At 29.8% G+C, this 20,148-nt stretch overlaps 4 protein-coding genes across 5 annotated transcripts; 3 read left to right on the forward strand and 1 right to left on the reverse strand.

Annotated features, from left to right (window-relative positions):
• Positions 1-384: 384 nt before the first annotated feature.
• Positions 385-2,763, forward strand: LOC113397197 (uncharacterized). Of its 2 annotated transcripts, none has more exons than XM_026635428.2 (2): positions 385-524; positions 934-2,763. In XM_026635428.2, exons 1-2 carry the CDS (start codon positions 440-442, stop codon positions 2,229-2,231), a joined length of 1,383 nt encoding a protein of 460 aa, XP_026491213.1. In that variant the 5' UTR covers positions 385-439; the 3' UTR covers positions 2,232-2,763. The 2 variants fall into 2 exon arrangements, with proteins under 2 accessions (XP_026491213.1, XP_026491215.1); XM_026635430.2 differs by having other exon boundaries at positions 442-656.
• A 492-nt stretch (positions 2,764-3,255) lies between these two features.
• Rpl27a (Ribosomal protein L27A) lies at positions 3,256-4,571 on the reverse strand. The gene is made up of 5 exons (XM_026635434.2): positions 4,491-4,571; positions 4,252-4,315; positions 4,009-4,106; positions 3,611-3,763; positions 3,256-3,413 (listed from the first exon to the last, which is right to left on the reverse strand). The coding sequence occupies exons 1-5, from the start codon at positions 4,491-4,493 to the stop codon at positions 3,285-3,287; spliced, it is 447 nt and encodes a 148-aa protein (XP_026491219.1). The 5' UTR covers positions 4,494-4,571; the 3' UTR covers positions 3,256-3,284.
• Positions 4,572-4,980: 409 nt separating this feature from the next.
• LOC113397196 (protein SPT2 homolog) lies at positions 4,981-11,717 on the forward strand. Its single transcript, XM_026635427.2, has 9 exons — positions 4,981-5,194; positions 5,534-5,707; positions 5,886-6,108; positions 6,512-6,622; positions 6,827-7,120; positions 8,103-8,981; positions 9,466-9,586; positions 10,485-10,573; positions 11,389-11,717. The coding sequence occupies exons 1-9, from the start codon at positions 5,135-5,137 to the stop codon at positions 11,472-11,474; spliced, it is 2,037 nt and encodes a 678-aa protein (XP_026491212.1). The 5' UTR covers positions 4,981-5,134; the 3' UTR covers positions 11,475-11,717.
• Positions 11,718-15,646: 3,929 nt separating this feature from the next.
• On the forward strand, positions 15,647-19,184 carry LOC113397198 (7-methylguanosine phosphate-specific 5'-nucleotidase). The gene is made up of 6 exons (XM_026635431.2): positions 15,647-15,794; positions 15,975-16,175; positions 16,592-16,751; positions 16,931-16,993; positions 18,221-18,350; positions 18,465-19,184. The coding sequence occupies exons 2-6, from the start codon at positions 15,977-15,979 to the stop codon at positions 18,798-18,800; spliced, it is 888 nt and encodes a 295-aa protein (XP_026491216.1). The 5' UTR covers positions 15,647-15,794; positions 15,975-15,976; the 3' UTR covers positions 18,801-19,184.
• Positions 19,185-20,148: the final 964 nt, after the last annotated feature.

Below are 20,148 nucleotides of genomic sequence, written 5' to 3' on the forward strand. Positions count from 1 at the left end.
AACATAAGTTAAATCGATTTTGCAACACAGAGCACAATAGGTTATAAGCAGGCATGTAGTGTAGCATAATTTTGTGTCGACTTTTCTTATACGATCTTATCCCTATCAGTTTAATATATGAATAGGGTTTTCAAAATCATAATCATATCTATATTTTTTACTACTAGTCCGTATTTCATAAGGATAGAATATTGGTGAAACATAAAACGTTTACATTGAAAGACATGCGAAATGTATCAAAGAATTATCTTTTCTACCTTTCTTTTAAGAAATTAAATATTTTTGGGTAATCTAAGAGAATTAGTAACATTATATTATTTTACTTTTAGAATTACCTGTAATGTTTTCTATCAGAGTATGAACTATGGCTGAATGATACACAATCTTTAGAATCTATGCGCGGTGATTTAAAAAAACACTAACTTTCTTTGATATTAAAATGGCGGATGTCTCAAGCGATGACCGAAAAGTAAAGTTAACTAAAAATGGTAAAGTTGTGAAAAGACGCACACGAAACCCAGAAGGTAATTTTGAGGTCTTTAACTCAAAATTTATGCATACTATCATTCATAATATGCCAATTCCTATACGTTTATTTCCATTGTTTGACGTTTAGGAAAGTATTCAATATTTGACTCTTACTACTTTTTTGATACGTAAGTTGAATTACAAACTGTTATTACGTTGTTTTGATTTTTGTTTCTTAATATTACTGATTTTTTTAAATGTTATATACGGTATAACTAAAAGCAACATCTTATGGTATTAGTTACAATTATATAGTCTAATATGCGTATCTATGAATGTATTAGCATATAATATTTTGGAAATATTTATCTATTAATTTATTCTTTCATAAACATTTTTTTTCAACTTTATGCTTATAAATGTAGTTTTATACTTTTGGTAAATAATTTATTTTTATTATTCTAGAATGGCACAAACAGAAACAAAAGCGGCTGAGGATTGCTGGACTAGAATACATAAACGCAAATGGGAAAGTTGTTCCACCGAAACAACCCGGTCCCGATTGCAACTGTCGCCGTCAATGTTTTCAGAAAGTGCCCGACGATGTGAGACTCAAAACATTTCAAGGTTTCTATTCCATGAAGACACATGATGAGCAAAATGCTTACCTTTTTGGTCTTATGAGGCAAGTAGATGTTAAACGAAAAAGGGTAAAGTCTAGTAGCAGGCGTACTTGTACATTTGAATACTTTGTAAGAGTTAAAGGAAGAGAAACTCAAGTTTGTCAGACTGCTTTTAAGAATATTCATGCCATAACAGAAAGAAAAGTCAGAGTACTCTGCAAGAAGATGGATGATGGTGTAATGTTTCCTAGTGACAATCGAGGGAAAAATAGTCACAGACGTTCTGGTGAGGTGCGTCTTCCAACAACAGTCATAGAACAAATTAAAAATCATATCTATTCTATTGTTCATACACACAGACTAAAAGATTTTATAAGACTTGATAAAATTGCTGGATTAGAAATTAACATATCAAAGATGTGGAAAGATTACATAAAAACCTATGATCCTGATAACATATCTGCTACAATGCCTAAATCTAAGAGGCATATAGATTTAGAATTACAAAATGAACAAAATCAACAGACACAGCATCCAGCTCCACAGGATACTTTCACCCCCATTGCATATCCAGGAAGTGGTCATCTTGTTAATATTGCAGAGAACTACTTTGAAAATCAGTACCAAACAGCTTTGGCCACAACAACAAATTCAACAAACTTTTACCCAACACAAAATGGTCCTCAAGGTATGGGAATACTTTTACAATCAACTGTAACGAGAGCAACCCAGCCCACAGCTTTCATTTTACTACAGACAAAACCAGAACCTCAGCAAGATAATACATTGGCTATAGCAAATGCTCCTTATAATCAAGAATCTGAAATTCAAGATAGTGATGAGAAAAGTGGAAAGAAAATTAAAAAAGAAAGAAAAAAGGGGCCTATCGTAAAACAATGGAGGTACACAAATATCTTTCATGATGAGATCAATGGTGCGGCTTTAGCAGCAATCAAAACAAGACTTGGCATGTATTATGCTGAGAGTGATGCCGCAAGGAAAAAGGCCAAGCAGGCTCGGCCACAGGAGTCAGCACAGACACAAACAGCAAATGATCAGACACAAATAAGAACAGAACTGGCTCCTATTAGACCACAGCATCAACCCATTAGATCACATACTGTAACAATTTATACCTAAATATAAATTATTATTTGACTGGTACATTAACAGAATAAGGATTACTCTAATCACATCATTTGCTAGCTTAGGTGAACAAACTATTTAATGATTAAGTTTTAAATAGCTAAGGCTATATTTCCATTTCAATCTAAAGTATATTAATGTACTCATTATATCCTGTAAATTATTTATGACCTTAGTTTGCATGAAAGTATGTATGTAGTATCAAAGAAGTATTATGAAGATACCAGTGTATAGTTTTATAAGAAACTTAATAAAAATAGATACCAATTATTAATTGTCTCTATTGAAATGTTATTTGAATTTTAGCTGGAATATTTTTTTTAACATAATTAATTGCCTTATTTAAGATTGATATACTGTGGTTTTAGTCATTATTTTTAGGATTTTCTGATAGAAATTAAAATGTATGTTTCTATAAGTATAATTATTGCAATAATTTTGCATGTTATTTTTAATAAAAATGAAAATTATTTTACAATTGTATTACAATTTTAATGTAATATTAAATACTTTATTTAATATATAATGAATTGTTATTTGTCCTTACTCATCCGAAATATCAAATAAACAAGTTTGTAATTTAAATATTTTAAAAAAATTGCATCTAATAAAGGCCTGTATAGGGCAAATTGCATACAAATTGTGTTTAAATTAGTAACCTTGTGTATCCTGCATGTATTAGTTCAAAACTATACGAAAACTAAGTTTTCCTTAAACTTTAATTTGAAAAAATAGTCATCTGTAACCTAACAGCAACACTAGTAGTTACTTTGTATAAGATTAGATTCTGTTTATATTTATGTAGTTGTGTAAAGTAAGTTGTCTACTGGCAGTCCAGTTTAGAGGATATCAACTCATGCATATAGCTATTCAATTCTTGTCTTTAAAATGAAATATTAAGTTATATACCAATATAAAATGTCAAAAATGATTTCACATTAACATGACTGTGTGCCACATCTAACAGAGGTATGATTTAAATTTAGATTAAAGTATAAATAAGTAATGGAAGAAAATGTATGTTTTTAAAATTTTATTAAACTTAAATTATGCAGACAAAACACATGCCCCGCCAATTTCCTTGATTTTCCTTTCTGCTGTTTTTGAAAAGAATTTGGCCTTCACAATTACGGGCTGTTTGGGTAGCTTGCCCTTTCCGAGCAATTTGTAGTAACCCTGTAAAATGAAAATCATGTGTCAGCCCACCAAAAAAAGTCTATGCATAAATAGAATATTTGTAGACAATGAAATATAGATGATAAAATATGTAAGACATTTCTGCATGTTTCTTGTTTACAGATTAAATTCTTTCAAGCAACTGTTTATTGCATATAATTTGAAATATATATTTGTTTAGCAAGTAATATACTTACAGCCTTCACAATGTTAATAACAGGCACTTTTCCATCTGTGGCATTGGCGTATTTAAGCCGCGACTGTTCAGAAACCAGAGTCCAAAGTTTGTCCAAGTTCAGCACAGGACAAAACTCCTTGTTCCTTCTTAAATGGTAATTTCTCATACCAAGCTACAATAAACAAGCAATGAATTAGCCTTACAGTAGTGATAATATCCAGAACACAACAAACAGATAAGAGAATTAGAAACTAAAACATAATGATACTTGTAAATAAGTTTCAGTAAAATATAATGTTGTTTTTGTAATTAAGCACAATCTAAATAAAATTATTAATAGTTACAGATTATATTCTTAAGATATTACTTCTACACGACAATAAGGTTATCTTATACGTTAAACAATTTTTGACTTACTTTGCCAAAGTATCCTGGATGGTATTTGTCCATGTTTATTCTATGGTGATGTTCACCACCAGCGTTACCGCGACCTCCAGGATGCTTGCGATGTTTACCTATACATTGGAATACATTCAAATTAAATTCATTCTTAAAAGTATCGAAGAAAATATGAAAAAAAAACACATGAATGTACAATTGCAGTGCGTGAATATTTTTTATTTAGGGGTTTAAATGACCAAATTAATTAAAAATATTTACCGATACGTCCATGACCATGGCTCACATGTCCTCTCAGCTTCCTAGTCTTCTTCTTGGAGGTTGCCTGTAGAACGACAGAAAGGTTAACATTTTTTTGTATCAACAGTATACTTAAATCAAAAATACAATTATCGGCGTCACTGTATTCACCACTAATAAACAAAAATGAACAAAATTTTATTTGATTAAAAAGGATTACTAAGAAAATTATAGATAAATAACACAATTTAAACACGAACCATATTTCCACTCTTCAACAAGAACTTTAAAAAGAAAGAGACAGATGTGAAAACTACGTCAACGTCAAAATTGTTAGTGCTGCCATATTGTTTTTATTAGGATTCATTATTCAGTATACTAGTTAAAAATATAATATTACGAATGTAATATTAAACAATCGTTCTGTATGTATTAATAGTAAGTGCATTTATTATACTATTTTTTATTTGTATTTTACGTTTGTTTATATATTTTATGTAAAGTAATTGATTTAACACTTTAAAAATTAAAATGTTAAATTATCTCAAAACACAACACAACTCTTAACACAATTGAAGTACCATACAATTGTTGTTAGATTAATATGGATTGTAAATTCTGGTTGGCACAACCAAAAGTTATTAAATAAACAATTGAATTGAATGAATCGTATAATCAAACATATGAAATATTAATTATCTGTTAATTTGCTATAAACTGACATTAAGTTATAAACTCTCAAATTTAATCTACTCTGTGCTTAGTATGTTTCCAGAAAATGGTAGGATAGTGTGTCGAGGTCTGACACGTATTTAGCTAAAAATCGTAAATACTCTTCGCAAAGTTCACTATGTTGTTATTTTAATTGAGCGTTACAAGTAAATAATTACTTAATTATTCCAAAATGGAGTTTCGAGAAACTTTACTGGCTGCTCAACGAAATCAACAACAAAAGTCATCTGCTGTAAGTTTATATACTTAGTGTACTTATCATGATTAAGTAATTTTGTCTATTCATTTAATTGGAATAAACAAACATTAGTTTGTTAATTTTGTAACTCCTAAAAACTTATATACTATTATTGAAAAAAAAATCCTAATGGTTAGGGTGCACCAACTTTTATTTTATTTATAAAAATATTGTTTTTTATATCTTACTTGATAATTATGTAGGAAAGTTAAGGATATCGTTAATAACTCTTTATTATAAAAAATAATAGTAATGATTACAATACAATTGATTACAATATGTTTTAAAATTATTTTAGCTATTTACTTATATTATTATTTCATATGATTTTAGGAAAGTATGTATTACAAAGCCCGGTTTGATCCTCCAAAGAAGGAATTGAAACCACGAGATCGATTGTCAGCCAATATTCAAAAGTTTTTGGCGAAAAAGGAAGAAGAAGAAAGACAGAAAAAAATAGATGCACAAAAGAAAAGAGATGAGCTACTTGCAATGCGAGACCCAAAGGTTACTATATAGTATTATAATATATGTATAAAATATATAAAGAAATAAAAGAAAAATCATACAAAAATAAGGCATAGTTTTTGTAGACAATCTTTACTTTGATATTGCTTATTATTATAAAAATTCTACATAGAATTATACTTAAAATATCTTAATCAATAGATTTTGTATTTTTAAGGCATTAAGAAAGATTCAAAAGACCCTTAAAGTGATTAAGTCTGCTAATAAATCAGTATTAGCAGACGCAATTGACACAGAACATACCGCTGTGACTAGGGAAGGTCCTGACCAACCAGACCAGGATGACTATGGTTATGAATCACAAGAAGCTGCTGCCCTTTATGAGAAAATGATGCAAAAATATAGTAAAGTGCCAGACAAGCCAAAATTTGCACCAGGTAGTAAGTAACAATAGGTTTTTAATTAAGCTTTTGCATGTGATACAATAGTATAAAGCTCAGTTAATTAAGAAAGATCACATCTTAATGTGAGAGTGATATACAATTCATGCAATTAAATTGGCCTGAAGACAAGACAATATGTGATGTTTATCAACTAATTACTCAGATGTTCATTTGTTTTTAAGTTGTAACTGTAAAATGATAATTTTTTTGTAAAAATCTATCACTGAGAGCATTACAGTGAAGGAATAATTATATGGAAACTGGTAATGGGAACAGTATCTTCATTAAGGGGAAGTGATTAAGCACCTTATCACTATACCTTTAAGTTGTAGAATATAATCACTACTTTTTATTTCATGCAGTATCTTAATATATTCAAAATTTTTAAATAATTTTGTAGCCAATAATGTGAGTAAAGATTTAAATGGTACAAGAGAAAGAGTTAAACATGCACTGCAACATGAAGAGGAGCCAGTTCCTCATAAAAGAAGACGTCGGACTGATAATGATGGTTAGTACAGTGTTTTGTCCAGCTTTAGTACCACTAGAAATATGACATCCACTATACATTTTCTATAAGTTACAATCATAGTAGAATCATAATGATAATTAACAAAAAAGTTCTGGAATGTAAATGTGAATGTAATAGTAAAACTAGTGTTCAAACATATCAGTTCAATTAAACTATATATATAATTATCATTTACAATTTCAGATGGAGATTTAAGTCCCCCTCAAAAGTATGAACCTGAAAAGAAAAAAGATGAAAAGCCTGAGAAACCAAAAATCAGAAAGCCAGCACCACCACCTTTAGATTTTAATCAATTGTTGAAACTGGCTGAACAAAAAAAGAGTGTTCCCATTGAAGTGGCCACAAAGAAACTTGTCACAGAGCCGGAACCCGATAGACTCATGACGAAGAAACAAAAACGGGAATACGAAGAGGAAATGGCGCGTCGTCAAAGGAGACAGGAACGTATCGATGCTGAAAAGGCCGGTGGTCGCAAAGGTATTTAATATTCAAAATTATTTCTTATTACATTTTATAAAATCTTAAGATTTTTTTTTATAAATTTAAAAGTACATCTTATTAATTTAAATTAATAACTAACATCAACCTTAGTGGTAGTAAATAGTCATTCAATTTAATGTTGTAAAGTTATATTATTAATATATGATTATTACATTTGAATACTGCCTCCACGAAAGCAATATATCAAAGTATGTGATTGCATTCAAATGGCCCTCAAATCAGTTAGTGTTTCGTGTGTACCGTCTATAATATGTAGTTGTGGGTATATGTTGTTTCAATGTAATCATTATTATTACCTTAAATATTATATACTAGCTGCTCCGAGCTGTAACATCCGCGTCAAACGTTACTGCCCTTCACAGATGTGGTTTGCCATATATTATATTCTAAAATATTCTCCTAAGTGAGCTGTATTTTCTGATATAAGTTTTATGTATATTGGTTTAGAAGTTTTTTCAGTTATGGAACACAAAAAAATATCTCATTTATTAATATACTTTCAACTAATAATAACTATGCATAATTAATTTTAACCTGATAGATAAAAGATAGGTAATTCAAACATAATAGCTATAACATTCCATTAACACTTCAGCATAATGCTTTCAAATGTCATGTATATATTTTTATAGTGAATAATAATGGAATATTATTTATTATAATTTTTGTTTATTATAATAAATCTTGTTTCAATAAAAAATATTCACAACTTGGTAATCCTACCTGTATTCTTAACGTTTTGGATTTGTCATTATTTTTTTTTATAATGCTGAATAATTCCAGTTAATTATTATCATTTTTTTTTCAATTGGTTCTCAATTTGTATTTTATTTTTATGATACTTTTTATTTTGCTAAATATTCTCGCTTATTTCGATTATTAATTGAATAAGTTAATGGTGTGTAACTCTAGACTTATAATAAATAAATTGACAGAATCACGTTTTCAACACTTACAGCTCCTAAAGAGGAAAGAACCGTTGAAAAAACCAAAAGAACAGAACCTTCAACTTTCGGACGCATTCCAAAACTAAGTGACAAAAATTCCAATCCGAAAAATGATGTACCAACTAAAACGTACGAAAGAGAAAAAGACGGCGAACGCGAAAAACATGACGTGTTACAGAGGGAAAGAGAAAAATTGAGATTACAAAAGGAAAAATTAGAACGGGAAGAGAAGAGGTTAAGAGATAAGGAAAGGGAAATATTGAAAGCTGAAAAAGAAAGAAACGAACGTGAAATAAAACTTAACAGAGATAGATTAGATAAAATTAAAACTAAATTAGAGAATAGACCATCTGATAAATACAAATCAGATAAAAATGTAGATAGAGCTAAAATTGGTTCAAGGGAACAAGAAATTAATAAAAGTATAGACTTGAAGAGCCAAAACACATACAGGATAGATAAAAACTCGAATGAAAAAGAAATAAAGAAAACAGGTTCGTCTCAAAAATCAAACGATCAAAAGTATATGAATGGACACAGTTCACAAGGGAAGCCCGTGCCAAAACTAAATAAGGAACAAAGCATAAATAGAAATGATACTAGGGATAGAATTGGTTTAGCGAAACAGAAAATTAGTGAAAGTTCTCCTAAGTTAAACGGCCACGCCAGGTCCGAGAAACGACCGGAAGTCAGTAAAGGTCAACCTCAAAAACGACCTGATGAAAAGCGGCCACCTAACTCAAAATTACCAGGACCGAGCAAACCTGCAATGTCGAATAGTTTTGATTTTGATAAGCATGTGAATTCACTAGGCAAAAATGGCACAAAACAATTCCCGCCCAGCAATGTCAGGAGGAAACCACATCCTGATGATAGAAAAAAACCTAAACGTGAGTATTGTCTGATTGTAAATCTATAATAATAATAAAGCTTTATTATTTCTGAACATTTAAGAATAATACAATTTTAAGAACGCTAAATAATCAGGCTTTTATGGGCACCCATATGCCATATGAGCGAAGTTGCGGGCGGCAACTAGTATTAAATAAAGTATAATAAAATGTTTGTATAATATAATTATCTTACACCTCATGAATATACGACAGATAGTTATCAGCTCATAAGATATACTTATGTTATATAGTATGTTTGTTATGCCGCATTGGATTCACGAGCGTTTGTTGGTTATTGGTTTTTTCTGTTAAGAAATGGTCTAAAACAACTGCTACAGTGCCTTACACGCACAGGCTTATGATCTTGGGCCTGATTTCTCTTCTCTAATGTCCATTCCTATCGTGGAACACACACACACACGCCGCAACTATGTATGTAGTTGAAAAGATTAATATAATATTTTTTTATATATATTTGAAGGTCGCATGCTCGATTCTGACTCGGAATATGATTCGGAGATGGATGACTTCATCGACGACGGCGACGAGAACATGGACTACTCGAAGCACATTAAGGAAATATTTGGCTACGATAAGTCAAAGTAAGTTATTTTATAATAAAAAGAACTTTATATATTTGAAATAGAAAATAACCTTTACGTTACGAGTTGATTAACTAGTTTTTTTTTAAATTTATTTTTGAAGTCGGCTATGGTTATTTGCGTGTGCCTCTTTAGACACTGGCTTTATAAGAAATATAAACGAATTGTTACACCATTAAGGTGCTGTCAAGGTGTCTAAGATGTTATGACTCTTTCTAATTGAAACAATACAAAGTATCGCTCCTTTGATGGTAGAATAAATATAAAGTTACATAACGAAAGTCGATGGAGAAACGGCTAGAATATATGGAAATATTTCATTACGCCGTGCATTTATTTCCATTTAATAATTAAGACGAAAGAAAACTTTGATATCGCCTGGACAAATGTCGAATGCATTTTGTCTAGATCACATACCCAGGACACCTCCCTCCCTAATAAGAGGGTGGGAGGTACCCTTCTGTCGACTTGCACAAACGTCTATCTCTCAGCAGCATTTTATTTTCATTTATTATATTCTCATAGATATAAGAGATTTTAATGTATTCTTTAATCCCGTGTACCTAATATTCTATAAAAGTATTTAATATTGTGAGGGCATTCTTCACAGATCCTGATCACTGACCTCTTAGACAATTATTTATTTTCCCAACTTGAACATAGTTAAACATATTCGTAAGGGTTTTAAAATGTTTTATATTATTTGGGTAGAGAACTAAAAAATATACATATACGACACGGACATATTTATAGAAACCTAACAAACATAAATAAATGGAATTCGCGAGGGACATACTTGTTGTGTGGACTGTACTAAGTAGTGCAGGGAATTATTAATTATTCGTACTATAACGTTATCGGCATTTTTTGTCATTGTTTTTATTTTATTATTTTCCAGATACCGGCACATAGACGACGAAGACGATCCCATGATGGAATCGAGCTTCGCCAGACAACAGCGCGAAGAATATATTAGCAAGAAAATAGGTATACGGATTATTTTTATGTATGCAATCTCAATTGACTGTAACTAAATATTTTATATTTAGGTAAAGTTTTTAGTCTGCTTGAATTATTATTATCATTCAAAAAAGATTAAATTTAGGTCGAATTTAAATACTTACGATGCTAGTGTATTATGTCATTGCCTTATTATTACGTCCGGTGGCAGAGCTTGCAAAGCCGACAGACTAGCATGTCTTTAATTGTCTGTAAATATTTCGCTGCTCGACAAAAGCTTCCGTGGAGAAGGTGTCTAGCTTATTCCACCATGCTGCTGTATTACGAGTTGGTAACGAATGTGACAGATTTTCATCCAAAAAATGCAGATTGCATGAGCATTTTTGACATTAGTTAATTAATTAATCGTAATCCTTAATCGCCAATTGTGCATGTAATGCGTCATAATTACAAACACTAACACAAATAATCTCAGTTCCTGCGTTTGTATATTCATATTAACAATCGATGAAACCCTTTATATACAAATGCTTGATTCAAATACCTGTTGTTATACGTAGGCGGTGATATCCTAACCAATCTTGTAAATATGAAAATGAGTATTTGTTACGCGTTAACGTTAACTACTCAACCGATTTTCGTGAATTTTTTTTATTCATGTTTTTAAGCGGTACAGTTGTTCGTACCTGTTTTTTTCTGTACGCCTCAGGGGGTGATCCCCCCACCCCTGCCCCTTACACAATGGCGGAAACGTAATAAGGCTCTGTTATTTCTTAGCATACTAGAAATAGTACCGATTTGTTAAGATATCTATATAAATATGCATTTTTTTTGTATTTAAGGTATAATGGAGGATCTAGAAGATATGAGAATGGAAGCGATGGAGAAAAGCAAAAAGAAGAAATCAAGACGACTAAGTGACGATTGAAGAAACGGCTCAGACAACGGACGGAGGCAATTTTGATTCTTAAATTATATCTGTGGTTTGGAAATGAAATTTGATGATTTATTTATCGTTTAAATGTGTACTGGGTTAAGAATAAAACAAATCTGGTTAAAAATTATAAACGATCCTTGTCATCAACCTTGTTTTTAAGATAAAGAAATAATCAAGATAATATATAACTTTGTATTTCTTATAAATTTCTATTTAATAAAGATTAAATTGATATTTTTTCTTAGATTCCTTTATCGAGTGTCCAAGAAGGTTGAAGGAGGAATTGTATTCTTCTAGATCTTGTGGAGCAACATTACGTTATATGTGCTGCGAAATCCCAGTTCCCTTTTGCAAGGAAACTTTCGTAATTGTGTTCATCTGTGTCAGATGTCAAGGTCGTGAACTCTGAACCAGAGTATGTCCTTGAAAGTTTGATGCCTTACTGAGGTTATGAATATATCATCAATCCACTGATACTAAATCCAGCTCAATTACCCCAATAGGTCAATTCTATGTTTCGGAACAAGAAAACGGTTGTATTATAATAAGGGAAGTAATAAACTAACCTTTCTTCTGTCTTCGAGTTAAGTTTTTACTACACGTTCAATAATCGTATCATTTGTGTTTCAAGCCGTAATACCAAGTGTTGGTTAGAGCTTAGCACTCGAAACGTAAAACGTAAAGAAGTACGTTTCACATGTAACACGTTGTAACATTTTATGGAAACCCGTGTTTTTGAATTGTACAGGAGTACTTAAAAGGGCGAACAGATAGCAAAATGGTACAATTGGTTTTTTTTTGTGACGTATGTGATTATTTTAACTTTGAAATATATTCGGAATACATTAGATAATAGTCTTATTTATATTTGAACTTTTAATACTAATAGCACTACTTTCGAGTACAGCGTTATTTTTCAATGATATTTTTCAATTGTCTTAAACAGTGCAATAAATTTAAAAAAAAGTCTTGTATTAGTTTTAATATAATTTATAGTTTATCTTCTCAATACAAACTTTTAATACTATATTTGGATAGTGAATTATCATGTAAAGTTGAATCTTACTCACGTTTCGGCAGTTAGCCTCAATAATGTCGGTAGTATCATATATTATATTATGTCTTTATTTACTAATAAGAAATTTGTACACTTGCATTAAAATATTATCTTGAATAGATAATTGTAAAGTTACCAGTATTCTTAAGTAATACAAAATATTTTTTGTTTTAAAGAATTGTCATAATATCTTTTTTTTTTCTTTTAATGTACATAATATGTATACTTTATATCTTAAACTTGTAGTGAATTTATTGTTAGATTTTAAACTTTAAAACCACTTTTGATCTCTCTGCCTGTTCCACAAGATCTTTTTTGTTATTTGCTTGTTTGTACAGTTTGTTTATTCGTCGTCAATTTGAATAATACAAAGAGTCATATTACTACATTTTATGAAACCTATTTTCTATATTTACGAACTTAAATAAAATATTATATGACCAATATAAGGGATAAGAGTCAATAAACTGTCATTAGATTGGATTTAAATACTAGTTAAGAAAATCTAATTGAAAACATTTCCTAAAGTTTTTTTTTGAATGAAATGTAACTACATTATTGAAAAGACTTATTTGCAAGTCATATTTGTCTAAAATTTTGTAATTTAGTGTTCGTCGATATCCTCTACATCCACTTCGAGTATCTATACTGAAATGCCTACTCTATGAAAGGCTCTTTCTACGGTATAGGTAGCTGAACCTCTTTTGTTTGAAACACAATAAAGTTTATTGATATTTCCATTGTTAGCATTCATGATTTTTTTTTTTATATTTTGTATTCCGTTAACATTCGTGGTTTCACCAGCACAATTGTGGGTATTTAAGTTTTTATTAAGTAATCCTTAGATTTATTCAAAATAAATAACTGCCTTTCTTCGGTTGTATAAAAGTAGCTTGTAGTGAAAAGTGTTGTAAGAGTAACCATTTTTAATTTATATAATTATTTAATTGTTACGATTATTTAATATTTTTCCCGATTAACCTTTCATGTGATAACTTGAAGAGTTGATTTATCGTTGATAATACTAAGTGTATATAAATAATTTAGTTACAAGTTTTGTATAATTTTGCATTTTAGTTAAAAATGATTTTGCAAAAGGACAAATACAAACGTCACGTTTCGGGACTAAATAATGTCTTTACTTATCCATACTTACTACACTTATTTTTTTTATTTATAATAGGCTTGCAACGAATATTCGGTTGCTATTCGGTATTCGGCATATTCGGCTGCTTTTTATTATACTCGGCCGAATACGTACGTTTCATCATTACGTATGCATTCATTTTTCTTATAATCATTTAAGTAGTCATTGGTACATAACAGAGGTACATAATGATCTTATATATTAGAAAAGTTTAGGTTTCTATGTATTTGAATTATTATCGTAATCAAAATTTAGAAGGGTATGGTTGTCATTTCTTTTATAATAATTTAAGAAGTCATTGGTACATAATCATCTTCGAACTTTTGCCTAATATTCGGTCAGGGGGCTATATACTATTATTCTAATATACTATTCGTTGCAAGCCTAATTTATGAGTTAATATTCATAACAAGAATAACTTGGGGTGACTTTTTTAATAATGCAATATACTTCTGCCACAACAAAACGAAATAAACTAGAATAAATATCTCATATAACTTATAAAAAAATGAATGAGCTTATGTTATGTCTAGCGTATACCTAATAACGTGTAATATATAAATATTATGTAACATATATAGAGAAATCAGCATGACAGTAAAAATAAAAAAAAAATAAAGATATTTATATTGAGCAAATGTATAATGTTTTTTTTTCTCTTTTTACCTGACTGCTACACGAGGTTGAGGAAATGGTTTACAGTTTCAATGGCTTGATAAAAAGAGGTTTAATTAGATTTAATTCATTTAATTTAATTTCATAATTAAATATAATGGTACTTAAAAACATTACAATGAATTGCAACTTGCAGCTAAATTATTAACATTAATAATAAAATATTGTGGTATGTATATATTTCTTATTTGTAGCATTCTATGATAAATATTTCTATAACTGCAGACATGAAGAAGACATTTGATAAAAAGCATAAATATATTCTATTGATCCGTGAAGAATTATCTTGATCATAATTCAAATGTTCTACGTAATCGGGAAAGTTCAAACACAGTTCGACATACAAACTAAAATACACATTATTTCGTAAAACGTAAAGCCGAGTTTCACTTCTTACGTTGATTTATTTTTAAAGTGTCCTGTTAAATACAAGAAGATGAAATGTATGTCACGTTAAATATAAATAGTTTAAATTTTAAGCGAGGCCAACTACGGAACGAACCTTTTTATATAATAGAACTATAAACTAAACCATTCACCGGAACGCGCTTCATCTTGTTTTATATAAATATTGACTTAGTATAATATATTAATAAAATAAAAGATTTCGAACTCGCTAAAGGTTGTTTTCATTGTTTTATATATAGAGTAGCCTTAAGCATCATAATACTTAAGGCGGGGCAAAAGCCCGGGTGCAAGCAGAATTCTAGCTATCTCCTCTCCCCCGAAATAAGGTTTTCAGGGGCGCCTCACCGATGTTTAAGACTTAATAAACCGTCATCGCAACACGCGTTGCCTATTTTTTGTACCTCTTGCACTCTTGATTAGGACGGGCCTAGTCAAGAATGTTCTTGATAATAGCAGGACAATATAATATACAAAATTCTTATTTTCACCGACGGCATAACAAAATCATAATCAACAATATCACAAAAATATTTGAAGCCCTCAATGATAAAAAAACTGATGAGACATCTTAATTGATATTACTCCGTATGGCTGAATTTTTAATTTTTTGCAGGTACTTTTCTATTTTTATTATTTTGAAGAATTCAAATCAGTAAAAAGTAGTTAAATTGCCTTTGTAATAAAATTAAAAAAAAAAAAGTAGTTGTAGCTTGCTAGGTTTGGTGAGCTAATTTGACGGACAGTTTTTACAAACAAAGGTAATACTCCCTACCTATCCACTCCATAAATAATAAATATAAATTATAGACAGTTGTACTGTCAAACAAAACCCAAGTTGTCACGTTTGGTTGTCACACTTCTACCAAGTACCAACACATTAAATCATATCCATATTCCAATACCATACGTCTGCAGACGAACACTTTTGCTGTAATTTATTTTCGTAACATACAAAATCAGAAGTTTTCGGTGTTCGTATTAAATTCTAAAGTGGATAAAGTACCTAGATTCTATATAAAGCGAGGTACGTAATATGGGTCAACTTTTCAACGTATTTTAAAGATTAGCTATTTACGTAAAATAATTTTGATTTATTGTACAAATTTTCCTTTTGTAAAAGACACTATATAGTATATATATATAATATTATAAATAAAATTAGTAGATATATGAGTGTAATTTACCGATTACACACTTTTTCCAGCAATGAAAATGTTTGCGAACTTATGTGAAATTCCTGAGTTAAGCAGACCGAATGTTTTTATCAAAGATAAAGAGGATTTACTTAAGAAAATAAATCAAATTGTATCAGATGGACACAAAAAGTTACAAATAGTAACAGACTTCGACCACACATTGACAAGGCACAATATGGATAATGGAGACCCAGTGTTGACTAGCTACGGTGAGAAATGGATGTTTTGGTTGCTATTCTAGCATATAATCTTTATAATAAGTTAATATATATTGTGAAATCAAAATAATTAGTGATAAAACATATACTTTAATTCACTAGTATTTCAATATTGATAATAACAGTTCTGGTACTGAAAATTGGTTTTTGCATAAGCAAATATTGTTTGTTAGGTAACAAAATATAATTAATATGATATTTAAAAATATAAACTTCCGTTGTTGTATACACAAAGGCTTCAATAATAGAAGTGACGTTCATATCTCCAATGTTTATTTAGGAAACATAAGACTTTCGTTATAACTGTTTTTATTATGAATTAAATCTGAATGTCAAATGAAAGAAAAGAAGTTATCCATAATCCAATTTTTATCTTATTTAAAATTATTTTATTTTATTGAACAAAGGTATGTTCAGAGAATGCCCATCAATACCTAAAGATTATAAAGATGAAGAGAATAGATTATCAGAAATATATAAACCAATTGAAGTAGATCCAGTGATGAGTGATGAAGACAAGACCAAGCACATGGTTGATTGGTATGTGGCTGGCCACAAGTTATTAAAGTAAGTAATACTAAATACTATACAATATTTATAATCATATCTTAGTATATCTTATAGATAATCTAATCATAATGCAAATATAAATAAAAAAAATAAAAAATAAGTAATACACCAGATAATCTAAAAAGTACACAAAAAATGTAATTTGAAGATAAAATATTATGTTTGTCTATTTTCAGAGGAATGAAATTTCCAAAAAACGAACTCGAAGAAGTGAGTCAAAAAATGAAGGAGTGCTTTAGGTATGTAATAAATATAATATTTATATTGATTAGCAGATCACTCAGTTGGTCCAGATTCTTTTTATTACATACAACAATATGTATGACTTACACAAGATAGGACATTAATACAAGCTTGTACCTGCCATAGCATGTACTCACTAAAGGATGTTTTCATTGTTTTTTATAATATTTCATAAGTTTAGTTTGCCCTTAAGTGTTACACAATATAGTGTTTTGTGTTTTGAACAGTTTGGTATCAACAGGTAAGTGTAACAGTGTAAACAGAAGTGTTATTTACTTTTTCCATTGAATAATCAATCAATAACAGCCTGTAAATTTCCCACTGCTGGGCTAAGGCCTCCTCTCCCTTTGAAGAGAAGGTTTGGAGCATATTCCACCACGCTGCTCCAATGCGGGTTGGTGGAATACACATGTGGCAGAATTTCGTTGAAATTAGACACATGCAGGTTTCCTCATGATGTTTTCCTTCACCGCCGAGCACGAGAGAATTATAAACATAAATTAAGCACATGAAAATTCAATGGTGCTTGCCTAGGTTTGAACCCGAAATCATTGGTTAAGATGCACATATTCGAACCACTTTTTCCATCACTAAATACCTACTACTTCTACAAATTACAAAGAGTTAGAGACTAGTAGTTGTTTTTATAAATGGCAGTTTTTGAGAAATTTAACTCAAGAATAAATAGTAGTTAATTATTATCATAGTGCTTAATTTTTATGAGCTACACATGGAGAATAGTGTATAATCACTATAGTTCGATTTGTGTCATTAGGTGTAACTTTTTAAATACAACGTCAGAGTTATGCAAAAAGTATTTAGTTAAAAGTTATTTCTTATATGTTTTATTATTTAAATAATAGATGTCACTGTACCAAAATTTAATCGCGCTAACGTTTGGTATTGTTGTAAATACTAATGTTCGAGAAATGTTTGTGTATTCAGTTCAAAAATAATAATGTATACATGAAGAATAAAGTATCAGTGTATAAAGTGAAGTATTTTACTGGTTCCTGAAGTAAGCTTATGTACGACTGTGCGGGTTGTCCAAATAGTAAGGTGTAAGCTTAAAATAAAGATTAATTGTTTTTTACAAATAAATATAGTGTTTCATGCTCATTTTATTATATTTAAATAAAACAAAAATGCATCTTTTTAAATTTATGATTCAGTAAATTTATTGAAAATACTATGTAAATGTTACATTATGTATTTTTTTGCAGAACAGGCGTTCGAGAGCTAATAGCATGGAGTGAGACACAGCAGGTGCCTGTGTTGGTTTTCTCTGCAGGACTCGGAGAATGTGTGGTAGCTGCCCTCAGAGCTGCTAATCTTCTCTTACCTCATGTGAAGGTATTTGTTAACATAATACTTAACTTCACTGGTCAAACACAAGAATTTGTTTATTATATTAATTATAAGTTGAGCATTTAGCAAAATACTTACGATTTAAATTATGTTTTAAAGGTGGTGTCAAACTTTCTGGCATTTGATGATACAGGAGCCATAATTGGAATAAAAGGAGATGTGATTCATACATACAATAAGAACGAAACAGTCATTAAGAACACAGAATATTATGAGATGGTGAAAGAAAGGAACAATGTTTTATTAATGGGGGATAACATTGGTGATGCAGGCATGGCGGAAGGTATGGAGCACTGTGACGTCATCATCAAGATAGGCTTCTTAGGACGTAATACAGATGCCAACCTTCAAAATTATGTTAAAAAATTTGATATTGTTCTGGTTAATGATCATTCAATGGACATAGCGAATGCCATATTGAAACATGTGCTGTGATTTATGTTCAGTTTACTACATATTATTATCATTGGGAGATTTTCAAAGTAATTTTAAACTGTCATCTTTGTATATAGTCTTGCACCGCACATTGAATAGGTTCATTTTACTCCTTTAAACAATATTGCTTAATAATTGGTCATACCAAAGAGGTATATCTGCTTTCTATGAAAAATACACAGTTTTGTTCTATATTGTAACTAATTTTTTTGCTTTCTTCGTAAACATTTAGCCTTATTGCTATTAAAACTAATTCCTTTAAGGCAAACCTGCTGATTTTAACATAGGTTTTATTCTGTATAAAGAACAAAGTTCTTATGTTAAAGATTTATTATTGTTTTTATTATATAGTTAGTATCCACACTGTTATATGGTCTAAGATCACAGATCTACATAACTAAGACAATTTTTTAAAGCTAATAAATTACTAAATCTCTATCTATGTCACATAGAGGAAGATAACTGAATTCTTAAATGTATAGAAATTATAAGTGGTATTTTTTTGTAATATACGTAACCTGTTTATGATGATGTTAGGGATCTGAACTTGATGAAAATTCTTGGCATTTTTCTTCTAAGATATATTCAATGTTGTAAATTAAACGTTTTTTTCGTTACAATTATGTCAAGTAAGTCAATACTCATAATGTAATGTTCTTCATGTTTCTAATTGTATGGGTTATTAAAGTAATAATAATAAAACAAAGTTGGAGAATTTAAATATTTTGTTATTATTATAATGAAACAACATGTATGATTATAAATGTATTTTCTAGTCACCAGTGTGCTTGTCGTTTTCTATAATAAATATAACACACGCTGATTTGGCGCTACTGATAACGCGAATTGAAATTTTTAAACACAATTGATTTTTTTAAGTAGCGTCAAATGAAGTTTAATTAATAGTGCATCCGCCGGCAATCATAACAAAAAAGGATCTAGATATTATTACAAATAAATATTTTTTACATTGACGTAAGTTATAACTTTACCTACTATTGACGACTTTACCTACTATTGTTAATCGGTTTGATTAGTTATACAATGCAATCTTCCGCTTTCGAATATAGAATAAATAATGACTGAAATAGAGAGATCAATGTTTAACTAAAGACCATCTAAGCAGACAGTGAAAGTATTGAGATATATTATGTTTATTGCAAATTAGACTAAAAAGCTGATTTATTTTGAAATTGATAGCTTTCTTTTTTATATATTTTAATTATTCTGGTTTAATATTGATTAAATTTATTGAGACTCATTGACTAGACTAAATATTCTAAACTGCTATCTTTTTTGCGACAAGGGCTCGTCTAATTTACGGGATCGCCTAGGACATAAGATAATT

Source organism: Vanessa tameamea, chromosome 3 (assembly GCF_037043105.1).
Source record: "Vanessa tameamea isolate UH-Manoa-2023 chromosome 3, ilVanTame1 primary haplotype, whole genome shotgun sequence".
Lineage (NCBI taxonomy): Eukaryota > Metazoa > Arthropoda > Insecta > Lepidoptera > Nymphalidae > Vanessa > Vanessa tameamea.

What these genes read in the sequence shown, in the direction of transcription:
- LOC113397197 (XM_026635428.2), top strand. Translation starts at nt 440, where the DNA reads ATGGCGGATGTCTCAAGCGATGACCGAAAAGTAAAGTTAACTAAAAAT. An exon ending in ACGCACACGAAACCCAGAAG is followed by an intron (nt 525 to 933) that starts GTAATTTTGAGG and finishes TTATTATTCTAG; the next exon opens with AATGGCACAAACAGAAACAA.
- Rpl27a (XM_026635434.2), bottom strand. An exon ending in CCATGGTCATGGACGTATCG is followed by an intron (nt 4,107 to 4,251) that starts GTAAATATTTTT and finishes TCCAATGTATAG; the next exon opens with GTAAACATCGCAAGCATCCT. An exon ending in ATCCAGGATACTTTGGCAAA is followed by an intron (nt 3,764 to 4,008) that starts GTAAGTCAAAAA and finishes TGTTTATTGTAG; the next exon opens with CTTGGTATGAGAAATTACCA.
- LOC113397196 (XM_026635427.2), top strand. Translation starts at nt 5,135, where the DNA reads ATGGAGTTTCGAGAAACTTTACTGGCTGCTCAACGAAATCAACAACAA. An exon ending in TTGCAATGCGAGACCCAAAG is followed by an intron (nt 5,708 to 5,885) that starts GTTACTATATAG and finishes TGTATTTTTAAG; the next exon opens with GCATTAAGAAAGATTCAAAA. An exon ending in ATATATTAGCAAGAAAATAG is followed by an intron (nt 10,574 to 11,388) that starts GTATACGGATTA and finishes TTTGTATTTAAG; the next exon opens with GTATAATGGAGGATCTAGAA.
- LOC113397198 (XM_026635431.2), top strand. Translation starts at nt 15,977, where the DNA reads ATGAAAATGTTTGCGAACTTATGTGAAATTCCTGAGTTAAGCAGACCG. An exon ending in CCCAGTGTTGACTAGCTACG is followed by an intron (nt 16,176 to 16,591) that starts GTGAGAAATGGA and finishes TATTGAACAAAG; the next exon opens with GTATGTTCAGAGAATGCCCA. An exon ending in GCTGGCCACAAGTTATTAAA is followed by an intron (nt 16,752 to 16,930) that starts GTAAGTAATACT and finishes GTCTATTTTCAG; the next exon opens with AGGAATGAAATTTCCAAAAA.